The 18,912-nt window shown below is 45.0% G+C and overlaps 1 protein-coding gene across 2 annotated transcripts in view; it reads right to left on the bottom strand.

Annotated features, from left to right (window-relative positions):
* Nucleotides 1–8,557: 8,557 nt before the first annotated feature.
* The window catches only part of LOC135906100 (collagen alpha-1(V) chain-like), a 90,109-nt gene continuing 79,754 nt past the window's right edge, over nucleotides 8,558–18,912 (bottom strand). For both annotated transcript variants that reach the window (XM_065437301.1, XM_065437307.1), the window contains 7 exons: nucleotides 17,896–17,949; nucleotides 17,540–17,575; nucleotides 17,393–17,428; nucleotides 17,285–17,302; nucleotides 15,218–15,693; nucleotides 12,555–12,846; nucleotides 8,558–8,716 (listed from right to left, as the gene is read on the bottom strand). In XM_065437301.1, coding sequence (XP_065293373.1) covers nucleotides 8,579–8,716; nucleotides 12,555–12,846; nucleotides 15,218–15,693; nucleotides 17,285–17,302; nucleotides 17,393–17,428; nucleotides 17,540–17,575; nucleotides 17,896–17,949 — 1,050 coding nt within the window. In that variant the 3' untranslated portion in view covers nucleotides 8,558–8,578. The remainder of the gene's footprint in view (nucleotides 8,717–12,554; nucleotides 12,847–15,217; nucleotides 15,694–17,284; nucleotides 17,303–17,392; nucleotides 17,429–17,539; nucleotides 17,576–17,895; nucleotides 17,950–18,912) is intronic.

The raw sequence follows: 18,912 nt of genomic DNA, 5'->3' as shown, positions 1-18,912 counted from the left end.
TTACAGTGGCGTCATCTGCAGTGACCATGCCAACTGGAGAGAAAAAATGCTTTCTTCGCCCTGCCATCGTTGCAGTCAACGCGCATTTCGGTTTTATTCTAGAAAGTAAAGACAGATGCTAACTAACTACAAGACTGCCTTGTAAACCTTCATTCGGCTAATTCGTGATCACGCATTCTGCGAAGAATCCTGCTTATTCCTTTAAAATGATCCAGTTGAGCTTTTGATTAAGCGCACTTTATACTCGGTAGAAGCTTGCTAACGTAGGGAAGAATCTCAACATTATTTTACAAAGCCGGTGATTATTCGAAAACACTTCGAAGAATATTTGATATGCGATTCAATTCGATTTGCTGTCGGCACTGTTTAAACCATATTCGATTTGGTCTCAGAAAATTTCGATTCGCACACCCCTACCGTTGACAAAGTCTTGTTGGGCAGTACGTGCTCTGCTCTCCAAATGCATACGCGTAAAAGACGAACGCGGAATTTTCATTCTCGTCGTCTCAACGTATCTCAGTACTATTCCGGCGAGCAAGTTGTATATTTGCCATGTTTAATTTGCGTTCCGCTGTATCTTCACCTTTTTATGTCATGAAGAGAAGGTGCTTGCGTTCCTCGTGCCAGCCTCTCGTTTTTGTTTTTCTTACTGCTCATGTTTATGAAAAGCAGTCAATGTTTTGCTCTGCATACTTGGCTGCTGTTTTTCGCAGCCTCAACTTTTCTCGGCGTTGTTTTGTTTAAAAGTTTGCTAAGAAGGTGATCGATATTCGCTTCTGCTCCCGCCGCACTCTCGTATTTCGCCTGCGAAGGTGACCCTTCGCTTCTCGTCTTTCGCGTCGCCGACTGTTTTTGCGTTTCGTGGTTCTTGCAATTCCTCTGCTTCTCGCTGCAAGAGAAATTTTTTATTTCTCACCACCAACTAATTATGCTGCTCACACAAACATCTCATTTGTCTAAAGACGCTATGCAAAATCTAAACTCGGGGTTACAATTCTAGCAGTAACAATGACTTCTAAACATTCATAGCTGATAGCAAAGAAGCATTCTAAAGTAACCTTCTGCAGGACCACGGCAACACATGCTTCCTTCTCCCGTCTTTTTTTTTCTTTGTCTTTTTTTTCCCCTGTCGTCGGTTGGTCAGTCAATTGGTGCAGTGCCAGTTCCTCTCGAGATTTATGTTGTCACTGAGTCGGTCGGTCGGTCGCTTGCTCGGCTACAGAAAAAAAAAATAATTGAATTACAGTGGCCGTTACCGATTAAACGAAATAACCGCTAAATTATAAAATTACCAGAAATTGATTGCTTACAAGTAATTAATTGCACGCAATTCGTTACGCGTAATTCTGGCTGCGTTATACGCCCGTAAGCAAGTACGTTTGCCGTATACTTGTTGTGAGCTGTACTCGGGAAAAATAATTGAATTACATCGTTTTTTTTTCTTTGGATTGCCTGAGATAATGAGTGAGTTTGTACGTATGGAGATTTTAGCCACTCCGCGTGTGGTCTACGTTCTACGGGCGCACTGTATAGTTGCGCTTGTGCCGTGTGTTACCTTGTTTGCGGACGAGAAGAAAGGGGGTTAACCGAGGGGCCCGATTTTTATTAATCATATCATGAGGAGCCAACAAGGGCACCAAGTACAACAGAGGGGAAATTGCTTGTACTTTCTAAAACTAAATATAGAAATACTAAAGTAATGGAATTGAAAGTGGATGAAATAACAACTTGCCGCAGGTGGGAAACGATCCCATGTCTTCGCATCACGCGTAATGCGAAGACGTCGGATCGTTCCCCACCTGCGGTAAGTTGTTTTTTCATCCACTTTCATTGCCATTCATTTATCATTTCTTTAATTCAATTAGCAAGTACAAGTAATTTCCCCTACGTTGTCATTGGTGTCTTTGTTGGCTTCTCATGATTTCTTTGCGGACAACACTTCGGACTGTGTTGCCCAATAAGAATGGAGTTGCCGGTATTTACTAGATGATACTATATTTTGGGGTACGTTTAATAGAAATGATAATGGCAATTCTACGTTAGCTATGTTTTCTTCTATATTATGCTTCTAACAATACACAAAACGCGTCCCAATTGGCTGTAAAACAAATTTTTGCGGTCGTAGTGAAGTACAAATGTGGGGCTATGTGGGCTTATAACCGGGGAGGCAATTGTTCTCTGCCTTTCACTGGACAAATGACCCTCCTTACTTAAAGTGCCAAGCGGCTCAGCCCATTGCACCAGTTCCGGCAGTGGTCTGACGACAGCCGCCTGTGTTGCTATCTGATAAGGCGAATGCATATCCTGTGGTCCGTACTTTCCCAGCCATACAAAGCGAGCAAATTTCCTTTCTGTTGGCGGGCCCTTTCACGCCGCTAAAGATAAAGGCGCAAAAGACATTCCATATTCAAGCAAGTACATCTCCGCTCCAACTAGCGTGTGCGAAAGTGGTTGTACGTAAACAACACAGAAATGCCGGTGATGCTGGTGTGACCAGAACATTGTTTTGTGCATGGCGCATATAGTGACTCACTGCACAATCATCATCATTGCATCAAAGCGTTGGTCTTTTTTCCACCCTGTTAATGGTAGGCGGTGTTGCAGTCTATAGCTCTAATAAGGCAGCATGGATAAACCGGCGACAACAGCCACTCAGCCTGTAAAACAAACAAACAAACAAAACAATGCGATCGGGATTCTTGAGAAAGAAAGCTTCGAAACTAAAAAGCATCTGAAGCTTTCTAGTTTGGTCTTACTTTGAGGCGAAAGCAAAATGAAGGAAAAAGTTGTGATTTTATTCCATTCTTTTTTTCTCGATGTCGCGCTCCGTCACTGGTTCGAGCAGCGTTGTTGTACTACGTTCGTACGGCCATGCATGAGTGGTAAATGATAGGAAATGATGGAGTATGGAGCGAAAGGAACTGTCAGTTTAGACGAGCCCAACTTTTCGTTCCGTGCAAATCTCTCTAATCTTCACATTTTTGCAGAACTCATATAGTTGCAGAGAAGGCTATTGCTTATATTGCCTAATAAGATAGTAGTAGGCAGTTGCAATTCGTAAATGCAATGCAACGGAATGCTGTCGGAAGCACTATACTGCGCGAAAATGGGACCAAAATCACTTAGCAGTTGGTAAGGTCTGTTAGTTATATTATAATAACGGGATGCTCACGTTCACTGACATTGAACTATAATACCCATACGCTGAACTAAAGTTAGATTTCACAATACATTAACTTTTAATGTTAAGAGGCTCGTTGCATTTACCGAATCAGCGGCAGCCGATATTCGAGAAATTCTTATTTACTAGGAATTCCGCGAATGGCACCACTTTCGACATATCCGTCTTTCGAAACGTAGTGCCTAAACACGTCGGTGATAATTATGTCTGTTATTGTTGTTTTCGAGAAGTTATTCTGGTGTACTCCGGGTCAAAGCTACGTGGCAAGCGAGTGCACAATAGCGCAGCGCATTTTATCAAACTTTCTCTCCGTGCTCTTGCCACGAATAACGCTTTGCGGCTGAAACATATTTATCGTGTCCATTCAGCAAGTTCCCAAATCTTTATGACCAGTTGTTTCTTGGCTACCACATGTTCCCGCGCTCGAGTGGCACAAGGGGTTGGTGCTACGAGCGACGTCCGTAACTTGTCAATTGCCAAATGAGAAACGAAGTAACCCGTTCTTCCGAGGACTTGCGGTGATTCTGAATGGCCTTACGGAAGGACTTGAGAGCTTTTTTTCCCCCATTTCTTTGTATTTTCTTTATACAAAGATTCAGTTATTTCATTTATTTATTAATATTGTCAACCCACAATGGGTCATTACAGGAGTGGAACAAGTACAGAAAGAACATACAAAGTGTTACATTCCTTGGCAGGTAGTGGAACATCATACATCAATGTTGACTTTCTAGGTGCAAGAATATCCTTTCAGATGAAAAGTTTGAAAAGACTCCCCTTGGATATTGTGATTTCTTTTTATTTGTGATTTTCAGAGATGCTGCGCTTTTATGAACATCGCCTTTAAGGATGTTCACAAAAAAACAACGCATTGTATTCTTACATCGTGATATTTGTCTGACATGAGACATAACGACATAAAAATTGCTATGACGATGAGATCAGAGTGAAGTGATGGCTGTTTTTCTTCCTTCCTTCCTTCCTTCCTTCCTTCCTTCCTTCCTTCCTTCCTTCCTTACTTCCTTCCTTCCTTCCTTTCTTCCTTTCTTTCTTTCTTTCTTCCTTTCTTTCTTTCTTTCTTTCTTTCTTTCCTACTTACGCAATTTGTACCTTGAAAAGGTCATATTATTAAACATGAACCTTCACTTCCTGCCACGTGCACTACGAAGTTCTGACATGCGAGTCATTCTCCACGCATATAGTGCTGCGGTGTAGACTGGATCTTAATCAATGTTGTCTAATCGTCTCTTCCTGCATGTCCAAATATGTTTAATTGCGATATCCGTCTTCTATGGAGGACAGCCTTCGAGAAATTTATTTTCTGGGGTGCTATTGACTTGTGCCTGTCATTAAGCACCACTGCAGCGTGATTACAGGGCCTGTCATCGAATGGCCACGCTCACTGCAGGTTGCATGGTAATCGGCGAAATTCGGCGACGTACTGGCTTCGCGTTATCCTATACAAGGCAGGCGGCACCGCCGTCGAAGTTTTGCATCTTTCTTTACGCCTTTTACCGTCATCCTTGGGATGCTGTGTATAGGAACAGCACTTCCCCTTGCCTTGCGCGCACGCGCGCTGTCACGAATTCTGCAGAAGTGCTCTTCGAGAAAAACCACTAGCTATTACATTTTTTTTTTTTCGTGCCGCACAAATGCAGCGCAACGGCAACGACATGTGCGCCCGCGAAGCGTGCACATCTGAAAGTGTTTTTCGACGCGCGGACCGGTTCCAAGGTTTCTCCTTGTCAGACGTATTTCTCAGCTGCTGTATACTGGGGCTGCTCGTAAGGCTCTTTCCCTTATGTAGGTAACGTAAAGAATGAATTTTTCGCTATGTAGATTATAGGAACACATCATATGTTGTCGTCCCGCTACGTCTTACAAACTCAATGCCGTGCAGTAGTGCCAAAACATTTAGCTATATAGTCCAAAATTCATTGTGCTTTCCAGAAAAGCACGGAGAAGATATACTTTATACTGTATGTAGCGAGAAATGCAGGTGTCGAGCGTAAATGTAACGAGTGAAGGGGCATGCACGAAAATAAACTCTTGCTCTGGATCGGAGGAAACACGCTACTTCTGCATTCAGTTGCGTCAATAACACCTTTCTGTCCCTTAAAACTGACACCTGACACTGTTATCTCACCTCTGACACTTATCTGGGAGGAAGTTCAAGTGAACACGTGAGTTGAAAATCTCTCTTAGGAATGCTTGAATCTGCTTGCGAACACAAAACTACAGTTCTGACATATTTTTGCCTAGTTCAGCAAGTAAGGCGGTAAGGCCACCACTTGTTATTACAGGGAGTGAATATCCGTTGGCTGCGCGAGCATGAGCCTGTGAGCCAGCATCATCGTCCAGAAAACAAAACTTACCTTACATAAGGGTGTTTTCATGTTGGCTTGTGTTCGAAGAGCAATTAGACGTGATACCGATTGGCGTCTCAATGAAGCATTCGCCGTGCCAATGACCAACTGCGCATGATAGTTACGTACAGGACCAGTTACGTGAATACTGGTTCTGTTCCGAAGAACGAAATCAAGCGAATCAACTTTCCAAAGAACTGAACCCGGCGGCAAACCATTTGTTCAAGAATATGGTGTGTTAACGGGCTCCTCCTGGTATACAACGCTCTCCTTGTCCGCAGAGGAACGTGCATAATAACATTTGATTGCTATGTACTATAGAACATGGAGGAAGAAAACGAGCATGTACCATCAGCGCTTACTATCTCTCTGTGGCAGAACGTACAAGCGCCAACACCTACGATTTCTACCACAACGAATACTCGCACCACGGTCTAAATCTCTCGCACACTGGTCGTGTTTCCAATTGCGCAGAGTGAATGTACACGATTGTGGAAAAGGGGCTAGTACTCATGTCCGGTTTTTGTGGCATTGCTCAAGTCGTAATAGCCGCGAGTTAACTGCACACTCAATTATTCAAATGTATTTGCGCGCGTTTGCGTGTTACAGGTTTTGTGCACTCAGATATTAACGCACGTTTCATCTTGCAGTTCTTTGTCGTCCGTGACGCACACGCCATTAGGGCAGCGCCGTTTGATTGCTGAATATAGAGACTACCAATTAGGGGTGCGGAAACTTAAGTGCAATGCATCTAAGGTTTAGTGGCAGTTGCACTTTTCAGAATTGCTAATTTCCTCGCAAAGTTCTCGAGTGCGATTGTACTCGACAAAACACCAATGGCTCTTTGGACTGCGATGTCGGGAAAGATAAATTCTTGAGCAAAGGCTCCTTGACAACATCACTGTGCATCGTTACCACTGAACTGCGTCGTGCTTTCAAGTAAACACTGTCTTCGGTCAGAAATCTATATAAGTAACGTAACGTAACGTAGCCCTGACGACAATGTTCACGATGATTAACTACCTTTCAACCCCTCAGAACTGACGACAAAATGCAGCGTGAACATACCCACACTTCTCGGCGTCTCAGCGCAACACAACGAAAGCAGTTTACGCAGGCTCTTTAGGAACCGTCCCCTAATCTCAGCTTCTGCCTTACTACAAGTGCCAAAAGGCCATACTCGATGTGACTCGCTAGATTTGCCTGCAGTTACCATCAGTGAATTTCCAAACAACTGGAGCGAAATGTGTTAGAAGACTGTCACAAACCTCATTTACAAAAAAAAAAGAAAAAAAAGAGAAGAAAAAAAGAAGCGTGCACAGCTTCTGACATGAATGTAGACCATGCAGTTGCACACACTTCGCAATAGCTGCGAAACGTGATTGCAACCCTTGGGCGTAAGCCGCTGAGTATATACTGTTGAGTTCGAGGAGCCCATCCTGCTTCCTCACCCCGGATCTTTTGTGTAGATTTGACACCAAGTGCTAGGAGGAGCGGGGAAGAGGAGCGGAGTCTAAGGTGAGGGGGAGCGAGACCGGCACTGAGCCCCACTGACTGATTGTCCGCCGTGTCAGACATCCCCAAATCTGGACCCCCTAACCGTTCTTCCACCGCCCCCCTCCTAGCTCACTGCCCGCCCTTCCGATGCCACTGTACGCTGGTAAAACCTTCCGCCTCTTCTCTGACGTCAGCGGCTTGCCTCCTCGTGCGTTTCCTCCTATTCTCCCAAACATAGAAAAGGAACGCTAGCCCCCTCCCCGTTTGCGGGCCCCGTCATGAAGGGGCAGCGCGCTGCGTGCTGCTGACTTCGGCCCCAATTTGTGGCCCGCCCCTGGCGTGATTGCGCCTGAGGTCGTCACGCACGCGCAAACGACGAAAGGTTCGGTCCGGGAACTGCAGCTGCTGACGCCGTGCCGTCTTACTGCCCTCGGCGAAATATAAGCGTTCCGTAGAGGCTTCAGTCTCCGAAAAGTCATCGTATTCTGTATTATCTTGACCGCCTGCGCTTGGCAGTAAACACCAACGGTATCTGGTCGGAAGTTGCAGGCTTGCGCCCGCAACAATGCAAACAGAAAAACAGCTTTTAAAATGACGGCAAACTTCTTTCTTTGCTGCTCATGTGTATATAGCTCGGCATGATCGTAACTCAAGTTGGCTTAATTCTTGCTTATTTTCTGCAATCCCTCGCTGAAATAATTCCATTAAAGAAACGAAGCAGTCGATACTCACAAAAATTTAATTGCCGCTAACTCTCCCAGTCAAGCTATATTACAGCAACGAAGCATCGTACCCTTAACAGATAGTATCCCCGCAGTGCATGTGATACAGCGGTAGCATGGGTAGAGTAGTCTTCGATCGCTGTTGCTCGTGTTTGTATTAATTTCACTTAAGTTAAGAGCTAAAATGAATAGCAAAATACGTCCACTGTTCTCTGTTAAGGCTTCGATATTTTTTGTTCGATATTAGCGAAATGAAAAGAAATTGTTTAGGCAGTGCAGATGCACGCATTTCTCAGTCCTGTGGGATGCGCTGCAGTTGTGTTATCCTTCATTAGTGTGCCGCTCTTTCTCCCTCTCTCACTCTTATGTGCACATGTCCTACGTGCATAAAGAGAGCCTTTCTAGCATATAGCTGCGCTTAATGAAATCACGCTTATGTCTCAATTTGCGCTTTCTGTCCGCATTAAACTGTCTTAGTTAGGTAATGGTTTGAGAAGTTGCAACAGATTCAGCTTTCTGTAAATATCGTGTTTGTTCCGTCTCTTCAGACTACTTTATTATGAATACAGGCAACTCGTACAGCACGCGTACCGTTTTTCTTGTTTTCTCGACCTTTTTTTTTTTTTCAAAATGAGAATTACAAGTTGTCTCCCGATGGACATTTTCCCCCGCTTCCAATTGTCCCAAAGAATAGAACATCAACCAAAGAGCCACAATATATTATCGGCGTCGTGGTATTTTTCTCACGGTAATATGTCGCCAACGTCGTTCTGTATGCTATTTCTGGGACACCTAGGCAAAAAAAATTCCCTTTATTGAAAGCAAACTGGCCCGATCTCGAATCCAAAGGACTGGTGTTCGCCGCCGAAGTCGGATGGCTGGAAGTCTACAATGGGCAGTGTGGCTGGCTCCTTGGTCTTGAACACGAACACCGTCTTGCCATCCCGGTACTGAAATTGAGGAGTACAATGCGAAATGGGAAAGCTTAAATTCCAAGCGGCATAAATTACCGCCGCTGTCTGCAACACAACACCGTGACCCCCCAATTATAAGTTGCTGCTGTCTAAAAACAGAGGCCTTGGAGCTACGACGTGAGTCTTACCTTCCGACTGTGTCATTGTCCGCACGGACACTTGCTGCACAAGTGGAGTGGCAGGTGCATACACAGCAAACGGAATAAATATTACAAATAGTCGTGGTGATCACGTTTTTAAGGTATGCACGTTTGCGTGGACGACTGCTAGGAAATCAGCCAGGCCCACGCTTTTTTTTTTATTTTCAGAAGGAAAGAGAAATTCATGTTGGCACGAATAAGCTGTCCCCTCTCTCCGCATAAGCTCTGAACAAATGAAGTGGCTCCGTTGCCCTCGCTATAAACAACTGGCTCTGCCTGTCGCGCAAAATGACCCCGTCTTGAAGAAGCCCGACTTCACTAACAATATCGCAAAACTCTACGAAAGAAAATATAACTGTATTCCATTTATTTATTTATTTATTTATTTATTTATTTATTTATTTATTTATTTATTTATGTCCTTTTTACAAATTTCAACACCGTCCTAAAAGACTTTTTACCCGCTGCACTAGCTCAGCGGCTGTGGCGTTACGCTGCTGAGCTCGAGATTGTGGGTTCGACCCAGACATTTTGATGGGGGAGGAATGTAAAAGATGTTCGCGCACCGTGCAATTTGGTGTACGTTAACGAACCCTAGATGGTCAGAATTAATCCGTAGTCCACCATTACGACGACGTACCTCATAATAAGATCGCACTTTTGGCACATAACCATCCCCCCGCCCCAGAAAAAAAAAATATTGTTTGAAAGCTGGCGTACTGCACGCCGATGCAATGAATTTCTCGAATAGACGTAGGCTCGCGTTTACATATCGCGGGTCGCTATGCTTCGAGCCTATGCTCTCACATGCACTATGGCAGTCGCAATCACGACGAGAGCAGGCGCTAATCATATAGTGATATATAGTGATCGCCACAGGCTCCACACCATCCTCTTGTCTGCTCGGTAGATGCGTACAGAATAGCAGCCTTGTTCATGATAGTTCGTGCCTGCGCTGTTCTGACAAATAAAAAACGCTGTCGCGTGAATTCTTCACAACGATAGAAAAGCAAAACTCGATCTGAGTAATGAAAAGAAAAAGCTGTGATGTTGTGCTACGCCAATTCTATGGCGCGCGTCTAGTTTCTCACCAGACAGTTCGCGCATTACCGTTGTTCTGGTTTGGTCTCGCTTGGCGAGCGTTCCGGAGCTCAAGGGGCTTCGCACAAGCCGTCTTTGCGTTCACGAAAAATGTTGATTACAGTACACGGGGTAAGTTCCGGTCAAGACAGCTCTGCAGCACGTCCGATGACTATCTCATCCATAGCCGCTGATGAGTGCCGTTCGCGTTTGTCTAAATAAACAACGATGCACTGCCGGAAATGCATCTTGTTTGCAGCCATGCAGCGTCACAGCAGCCAAAGGCAAGCCCGCTTAAGGTATATTTCGCTGATGTCTTTATTATTTTTCTAATGCTTTTTTTTTCATGTGTCATTCAGCCTTTAGAAATGCGCCCGTTGTTTACCCCTTGTTTAAGGGGCAAAAGCTGAGTGTTATTTTTAAAGAGGGAAACCAGGAAGAAATCGTGGATCGTATTGTCTAGCAGCTCAAATCCGAGATTGTTCTGATAACATTCACGAACGATTAACACAGGCAATGGTATTCTTTTGGAAACAAATGTTTCAAATACGAACAAGTGAATTCGCCCAAAGGAACACATATTGACAAAGATAAGTCAGTAACATAGGGCCCTATAACGTAAAACTATTCCAATATGTTTCTATTCCAATTTCCTGACGTCAAATTTGCGTAACCACCGACGCAAGCACCGGCGGTCACCCATAGGCTTGTCTGAACAGACCAATCAAACGCTCTCCTCGTTCATAGGAGGTCCCTTTTGTTTACTTGAAAAACGAATAACATTGCCTACACTGAGCGGCTTGTTGTATCTAATTGGCTGACAAGAGGCGAGGAGAACGCTCAAGTGGAGAGGGATTCACTAGGGCAGAGCCAGTGCACTGAAAACCGATAACCGGATTAAGAGGGTGGTGCCGGCGTCTGCGATTGGTCGGCTTTCCCTTACTTAGCTTGTGGTGGCTGCTCGAAAATCGCGGTGGCATGCAACGGAAGCTTAAGAATGACGCTAAAATTGACCCTCAGCAAAGAAAAGTTGGCCGAATAAGGTAGTAAACGTGTCGAAAGTGCTTAAAAACGTTACACGGTCACGCAAGAAGTTTTATTATACGCAAATAGACCCATGCTCTCCGGCAGGTGCGAGTAGCCAGCGTCTCAGCGATCGGCGGCAGCTATCTTTTATTCCTTTCGGAACGGGGCAGCCTGCGGCTATTCCGAAAAAAATTCAGTTTTGTTCGGCATATTAATGCATCTTTATCGCGTACACGTCACTTTGACGCGGTGAGTTCGTGCGGTTTTGTGACGTCGCGTGACAGGCAGGTGAAGTGGGTGCAGCCCGAAAACATTTTACCAATAGCCGAGGGCTAATGGCGAAAAGGGGTCGAATCAGAAATAACTGTTTTTCTTTTTTCTGTGAGATCATGCATAATCAGTGTGCACGCATCATATCAGATGGGGAGGTATTGCGGTTTTTGTAACGTCGCGTGACAGACAGGTGAAATGGGGGGTGGTCGAAAAATGTTTTTGACCAATCGCGGAGGGCTGATAGCAGAATTGGAATAGAAAAGTTTGGAATAGTTTTACGTTATAGCGCCCATAGGCTGCTCGCAACTTATGTTACTGACTTATTTATGCAAATCCTCGTTGGCAGGCATTATTCATACTTTCTAAGGAAACAGCACAGACAAATACAACAAATAGAGGCGGACTTGGCGATCCCCTATTTCCTTTGTTGTCTGAACTTCTTGTAACAACGGAAAAAACGACATGCCCACATTGTAGCGCACATTAGCATGCTTCGCAAGATATGCGACGCTTTTCTTTATCTTACAAGGATCTTGTTGATGTGCTTTATGATTTGTACTTTAAGCTTTTCTTCGTTCATCCTAGACACATGTCGCACCTTTGAACGTGCCTTAGTTGAGAAAACGCCCTCACAACGTCCCAGCTACCGCTCGCAAATAGCACCGCAGAGCAATGCCAGTGCTGTGTTCGGTTCTTAGCGCATTACCGCCATCTGCGTGAGCGCGACGTGATGCAAATGCGATGCACGTCGCAACGGGGGCTGTGCTCATTCGTTTTGTAACATCTACGTTGGATCTTACCCTTTACGAAAAGCCAGAACTTCGAGGAGAAATCGAGCTCGGCCTGATTCTCATAAAACTTGTTCGGGGTGCAAAAAATCTGCAATTATCGGCTTTCACCCGAAAACGATAGAAACTACATACATATACAGCTGGGGTTGAAATCTATTCAAGAACGTTTAGGTAATGTAAAACAAGAACAGTTGTCTTTTTAGCGATATTAGTTATTCCCTTCAGCCTGACCCGTGACCATAGCGTAACCTCATGACCATGACTCATGACCACAAGCGGATTTGGCTTCTGTTTCGCTGCCTTACATTGGTCGTGCTATATCTTCTGTACTTTATGTAGTTTGCCGGTCTAACCAACTAGCCTGCCGACTTGTGTTGAGTTCCTTCTTTTTTTTTTTCAGAGAACAACATCGCAAAGCGAGAACACAAGTAAACCTTAAGAACACGCGTACCGATACCACTAATTTGCAATGCTCCTAAAGCTAAATTGTTCGTTCATACGTACCTGGCAGTCATCTACGGGAACAGTTGGGCTGTTTTTCTCGACGCTGATGACAGCAGCGTTGCGGCCCCGGAAGCGGAGCGCGTGAGCGTGGTCCTTGGTCCGTTGGCTGTACCAGGCGTTCACGTTGTTACAAACGAAGGTAAAGTTCTGGTAGGCTCCGGTGCTCAGAAGACCGAGGAAGCGCAGCTGTACGTCGCCAACGGTGCGATAGCCCACCCTGAAGCCACCCTTGAGTTCGCTGAACCATGACGATGAGCCGTTGTCAGCGGCGTAAGATGACGGCTTCTCCCACCTGCACACCCGAGGTGATGGAGTGGCCCATAGAAATTTTATAATTTACAATGCGTCACCCGATACAATATCCTGCAAGCAAGCTCTCCTGCACAGTGAAATCGCGCCAATCAAGATGGCAAGCTCGATGCTGAAGGTTGCGTGTTTAAAGCGCTCAACGAACGGCGGCACCAGACAGCGCGTTCTCGCCTCAGTTCCGCTTGAGTGCGTCGTCCTGTACTTTGGTGACGAAAGTTGTGCGCATGAGGTCTTTCTGCTGCTTTAAGGGACAGTGTACATGCATTGAGGCTTTAAAGAAACAGAAAGTTCGACGTTATCTGGAGAGGTTAGCCTTGCGACGGGCTTTGCATTTTACTGAGAGGTGGTGAGGGATGAAGGGCAGTGAGAGAAAAAAAAGACCCACATACTAACAAATACACGTGCGCGAAATTCATTAGCAGACAAGTTATTTACGAAGTGTCAATCAGGCCTGTATCCCGCAGGAATGCTATAAATAAGCGCCATATTGGAGTGAACTTCAGAGCTGGGAGCCTGCTACGGTTCAAGAACGCCCCGCAGTGGAAGTTATGCGTCGTGTCGCATCTTTAGGTCCTTCTTCAAGACAGCCCTCGAAATTGCAAAGTATCTGCAAATACAATTTATGTGTTCTAAATGCAAAAGGATTGAAGATGTTAGTTTGGAGCATGTGAAATAAACAAACCTATAGGCCTGTATTCCCAATACTTCTGTTGGGTGAGTGTCATTGGCGATTGGTCATGACTGGCGATTGTCGCGATATCACACTGATCACTATTATTAGTGCAATCCCTAACGCAGGCCAGTGAGGAAACGCTCTGACGTAAGAAGCCTCGTGAACACAGGCCCTGATGTTTCAAAAACATCAAACTTAAAACTTAGACTTAAACAAAAATAATGCTCAGGAAAACTTGGTATACATGTCGTCATAAAGCTTACGCCTCTTGAATTTCAACCACCACTAGTTATAGACGGAACGCAAATTCTACTCGGGTCCACCTTTCTCTCTCTTTTTTAGTGACATTGAGCAACCATAGAGCCAAGTCGGCTATAATGCTACCGCTTCATGCTAGTATACCGGAGTAGCGCACGCACCCTACGGACTCTGTACGTACAGCTCTCAATGACGGCACGTCGCCTCTACCAGTTTCATTTACTTCCTGTTCATTAAGCTTTTTACTAGGAATTAAACCTTCACGTATATACATTAGATAGAGTAAACTAAAGAGTTGCTTTCCTTCGCGCTTTTATCAAAAAGTCCTTGCCCCTATTTTTATTAGCCAATATAAGGTAGGTAGAGGTAATTACAAATATACGTACTATTCTAAATACGTTATAGTATTTTTCCACATAGTCCCAATAACGGTGCAAGCATTTGCTCCATCGCAGCACTAAACTTGAGATGCCCCTGCGGTAGAATTCGTCTGGCTGACTGTGGAACCACCGTCGGACTTCACGGCCTTTTGCGAACTCACGACACCACCACCTCACACTTCTAAAAGCGAGCCACCTTTCCTCATACGTGGGCTGCATTTCCCTGCGGATTTCGATGGGCGTTTGTCTCTTGCTCCATGGAAAATGAATCAATCCTCGTTGCTCGTACGCCGGGGACGTGTGAAGCACAACCGCCAACTTCAACAAATGACCGCAGCGCCGGGCCGGCCTAAGAAAGGTCCACCACTAGGAATACACATGTTGACTTTGCATTTACAGCCTTGATTTGGCAAAAAAAAAATGGGACAAAGACTTTCTGATAAGCCCTTATATAATACTTGCTTGTCTAAGTGTGGGGACTCTCGGTCCGTTCGTGCAGCATGATTCCGTTGTCTTTATCGGTACCCATAGTGCGTACTTCCTCCCTATGGGCTCAGCGACCATTACGTTTCCTGCACCATGTTTCATGGCGACGTTAAAGATGTTTTTCTTAATGAGTGATCAGTGGCACAGTGCAGACCGCATAGTCTAGTAAAATGATAAGGGATCAGTTCTTGTAGTCAGTGGCGACGTCGAAAGAAAGGGTTGTCCTAGATTCTTTTAAGTAGAAACACTAGCTTGCAACTGTTGAAAGACCCCAATGAACGGAGCTGCTGAAATATATAACACTTGACCACTCTACAAAAACGGGGCCACGTCATACCAGAAGTGTCCGTTAACAGAAATACACATTAGCAAACCGTAAATTTAACTGAATGGCCAAGATTTCGAAAATGCACTCTCCGCCACAACAGCGGTAATGATAACTAAATCTCGTAAGAGCATTTATAGCCCTCTGAGGACGTTTGTACCCGCGTTGCATTTTGCATGACTCGCTTGGCATCAGTCGTGACTACCGCTGAAAGTACACGGGTCCTCCGCACCTGGAAATGCGCACCGAGTCCTCGCCTCCGTCGGCGAACACGCAGGTCTCACCGCCGGCGCGCATGCCGCAGTAGGCGCGCACTGCGTCGTCCGGCACGCCAAGGTTGGGGTCCACCCAGTACCAGCCGTCGGGGGTGTCCGGGTGCGCAAGCTTCAGGTCACGACACGACCGGGACGGGTTGGGCTGCGAGCCCACGGGCCTCCGTATGTGTTCAATCTCCCGCCGCATGATGTACACGTTGGCGAAGATGTGCGTCAGCGTCCGGTTGATCCTCTCGAACGATGCTTCACTCAGCGGTTCCGCTGTCATCGTCGAGTTGTGCTCATCGTCGTCGTCACTGTCACCAGAGGGGACAGCGCGATCGCCTTCGACGCTGCTGTTGTCGAGTTTTTCAAGGCTGCGCTTGAACCTGTTGTGGCGGTCCCTCTGGAACAGCATCTCTGGAGGTATCTGGGGTCCCTCGCCCGGCGGGCCCTGTGTAATGGATACGGAATGGACATCAGGAGCATGTTTGGCATGTCATGCGGTATGGACACGGAGCGCCAGGCGAAGAACACGAGAAAACCAACGTGCATTTCCCATGTTCACCGAAGTCATTGGTTGACAGCAGCCATCTCTCGTGACGTTTAAGAAGGACGTGAAGGCCGACACCGCCGAAGTGGCGATCATGACCCTAACATTCTAGGCAATACGCCGTGTCTAAGCAATACGAGCGATCTTTCCTGCACAAGCACGATTGCTTGTGTTGCCACGGCTGCAGTCGTGGCCACTCAGTCATATCAAACTCCATATTTTGTTTCATGGTTATCTAGGCACGTGAACAAGAGCTTCAAAACAATCAGCAATGCATGCTTTTTTTTTTAAAAGAACAGCGTGTGTTTGGGAAACTGACCCCAATCTTTGTGATTTAACTTGAAATGCATGCATTAATTCTAAGTGTTTTTTAATAGTTAACATACTTTTTCTTAATTTATAACGCAGGCCTGTAATGTGGCAGTGCACCACTTAAACATACGGGCAAAACCATGTTAACTTGAGTAAAGTTCACCAAGAGATATTAGGACACTACGGCAATATATTTAGAACACTAGGATGCACATGACTTGCACATGACTTGGATGCTTTCACAAATCGAAGTAGTCTCCTTCGAAGTCTTGCATTTTACTTCGCTGGTCCACTGCATTTGAGAGTGTATTGGGCTCTATAATTAGGATATTCAAGGTAGCCGCTCTGGTGAAGGTTGATTGCTTGTTCAGTCTACCACTGTGTCTAGCCTCCGTCCGCATTTAGAACAACTGATCAAATGTGCAGTTTTGCAGCTTCAAACACCTACTTGCAACTAGTACCTACAGTCTTTGCCATCTGTAGTGATTGGTAGAGAAGTGGATCTCAATCACCAAATGATTTGCTGCTGTTCGGGCAAAGGGCTTCTGATCAAGACTCAGCTCGGCTTAAGTGACCCAGAAGGAAGAGTTAAAGACTAGCAAGTCACAAGGACTGAAATGTTAAGCATTTTATGTCACGCCGCTGACGTTGCCGAAATATACGAGTCCATTGAGAGGCAGTCCAAATCGCCCAGGATGTCGATCCGCCCCATTGAACGCGTTTTCTCTTTTTATTTCTAAAGTGAACGATTGCAGTAAACATCAGACGTAATTCCGCAAACGCTTTCTGGAACAACACTCCTCAGGCGTGAGTTCACTAAAGGTTGCGACTATACAATTGCGGCTGATATTCCTTATAAAATTTCTGCCTGAAGTTCTATATAGCTTTCCTGCACAATGTTTATTGAAAGCTGTAAGAGCTCAGGAACTCTTTATAATGTCAACAGTGATTTTGCAAGGTTACACTTCAAACTTGGATTACTTATTTCTTCTATAGCAGTTATATTTTTGTTATTCAAGAGCTGCAGAAGAGTTATAAGGAAAGTCATCAGATGTCGATCACCCCAACTATATTAAAAGAAAGCAGGGGAAGTTTAAACACGATTTCCCATCGCAAGTCAGAACTAATGGCGCATGCTAATAGCATGCGGCTATGTAGATTTCCGCAACATACTACTTACAGGAGGTCCAATGGGTCCCTGAAAGAGAGCAGAAACTCAAATTAGAAACGAACGCTAATGGCTAGTAATACATGATACGTCTCAAAGAAAAATGTGTTCGTTGCGTACTGGTGGTCCTGTTTCACCCTTCATTCCTGCTGGTCCCTGTAAAAACAAAAATAAGCATTATTACGTTGGACTGTAGGGCAAAAGGACAAAAATAACAAAGAAAAAAAAACACCCATGCACGTATGACCATGTAATTTTCTTATTCACCTGAACACCTTTAGGCCCCGGAATTCCTTCGGGTCCCTGCAAACGGCGTTTCAGACAATATCAAGAGATTACCCATCCTACCCAACAAGGCCATTACCGAACGGGTCCGTATATCGCACAAAATTAAAAGACCTAACACTGCATAAGCTATCCAGTATTTTTTTTATTATTTTTTCTGTCACGACGCGCTTTCAAGCTTAAGCATATCTAGTACCAAATTTCTGAATCCACAGCACATAATACTATGAAATGTTCAATGCATAAGATACTGCAGATTCGTCGTTTATAGGTGACCTTATTTATTCATGTAAGCATTCTCATCGCCACAACAAAAGTGCTTATTTCTCGGCACGTACCGGCTCCCCCTGAGGCCCGTCCGAGCCTTTAGCTCCTTCCATTCCCATGGGTCCCTGAAGAAACAAGAAACGAATAGTGTTAGCACACATGTCAGTTAAAAAGCCCCTGTAACCATTCGTACATTACGAAAACTACCGCGGCATTTCGTGCGAGAATGCAGCGCTGATAATCTTCCTTATTTAGCGATTAATGTTTTTTTAAAGAACATCGACAACAGGGAGTCACCAAAACCTTTTATTGAGCTTATCGAAGTGACTGCTTATCATCGTAAATCAGACTTGTACGTAACGAATTACGTGTAATCAATTACTCGTAATCCATTATATTTACGGCAGTTGTGTAATTTAACAATTACCTTGTTCACTCGGTAATGCTCACTGTAATTCAGTAACTTTTTTTTCAGTAACCAATTACATCTAACCAGTTACTTTTACTGAGGAGGCAAGCTCTAACAAGCGGCAAAGCTTTGAGAAGCTGAATTCGGCGGTAACTGCAGTAGAGTGGCCGTGATCGTGCCACGTAGCAGCCTCGCGGATCTTGAGGAGCTAAGTATTTATTTTCTCATCTCAGAGCTCCACCAAATGCTAGCCGACGAATTGAGCCGGTGCTGGTATGCATCGATTAGCGACGGCCATTTATATGACGAAAATGCCGGTAAGTAAAATACGGATGGCTTTTTTTTTTTTCAATTTTCATTGGCCCAAGCGGAAGCGTCTTTTCCAAGTATCAGCAACAATGAAGCGCTGCGCTTCATAGAGGATTCACATGCTAACTGTATACGTTAACAATATCTGTATACGTTACAGCACCGCCCTACCACTCAGCGCACACATTGGGCGAGTTTTCAGTGTCGCTGCTGATGTCTTCCCAGCACAAACCAGGGAAGACGACAGTCGATATTTTTTAAAGCAATCATTATTGAAGATAAGCAATGTGTGGATGACTGCAAAGGATGCCCTGGAAGTGTCAGCCCAGCTGGTTCTGTTTATTGTATCTGTTCAATATCAATAAAAGCA

This window comes from Dermacentor albipictus, chromosome 1 (genome assembly GCF_038994185.2).
Source record: "Dermacentor albipictus isolate Rhodes 1998 colony chromosome 1, USDA_Dalb.pri_finalv2, whole genome shotgun sequence".
In the NCBI taxonomy this organism is placed as follows: domain Eukaryota; kingdom Metazoa; phylum Arthropoda; class Arachnida; order Ixodida; family Ixodidae; genus Dermacentor; species Dermacentor albipictus.
This window is presented reverse-complemented; position numbering and strand designations above follow the sequence as displayed.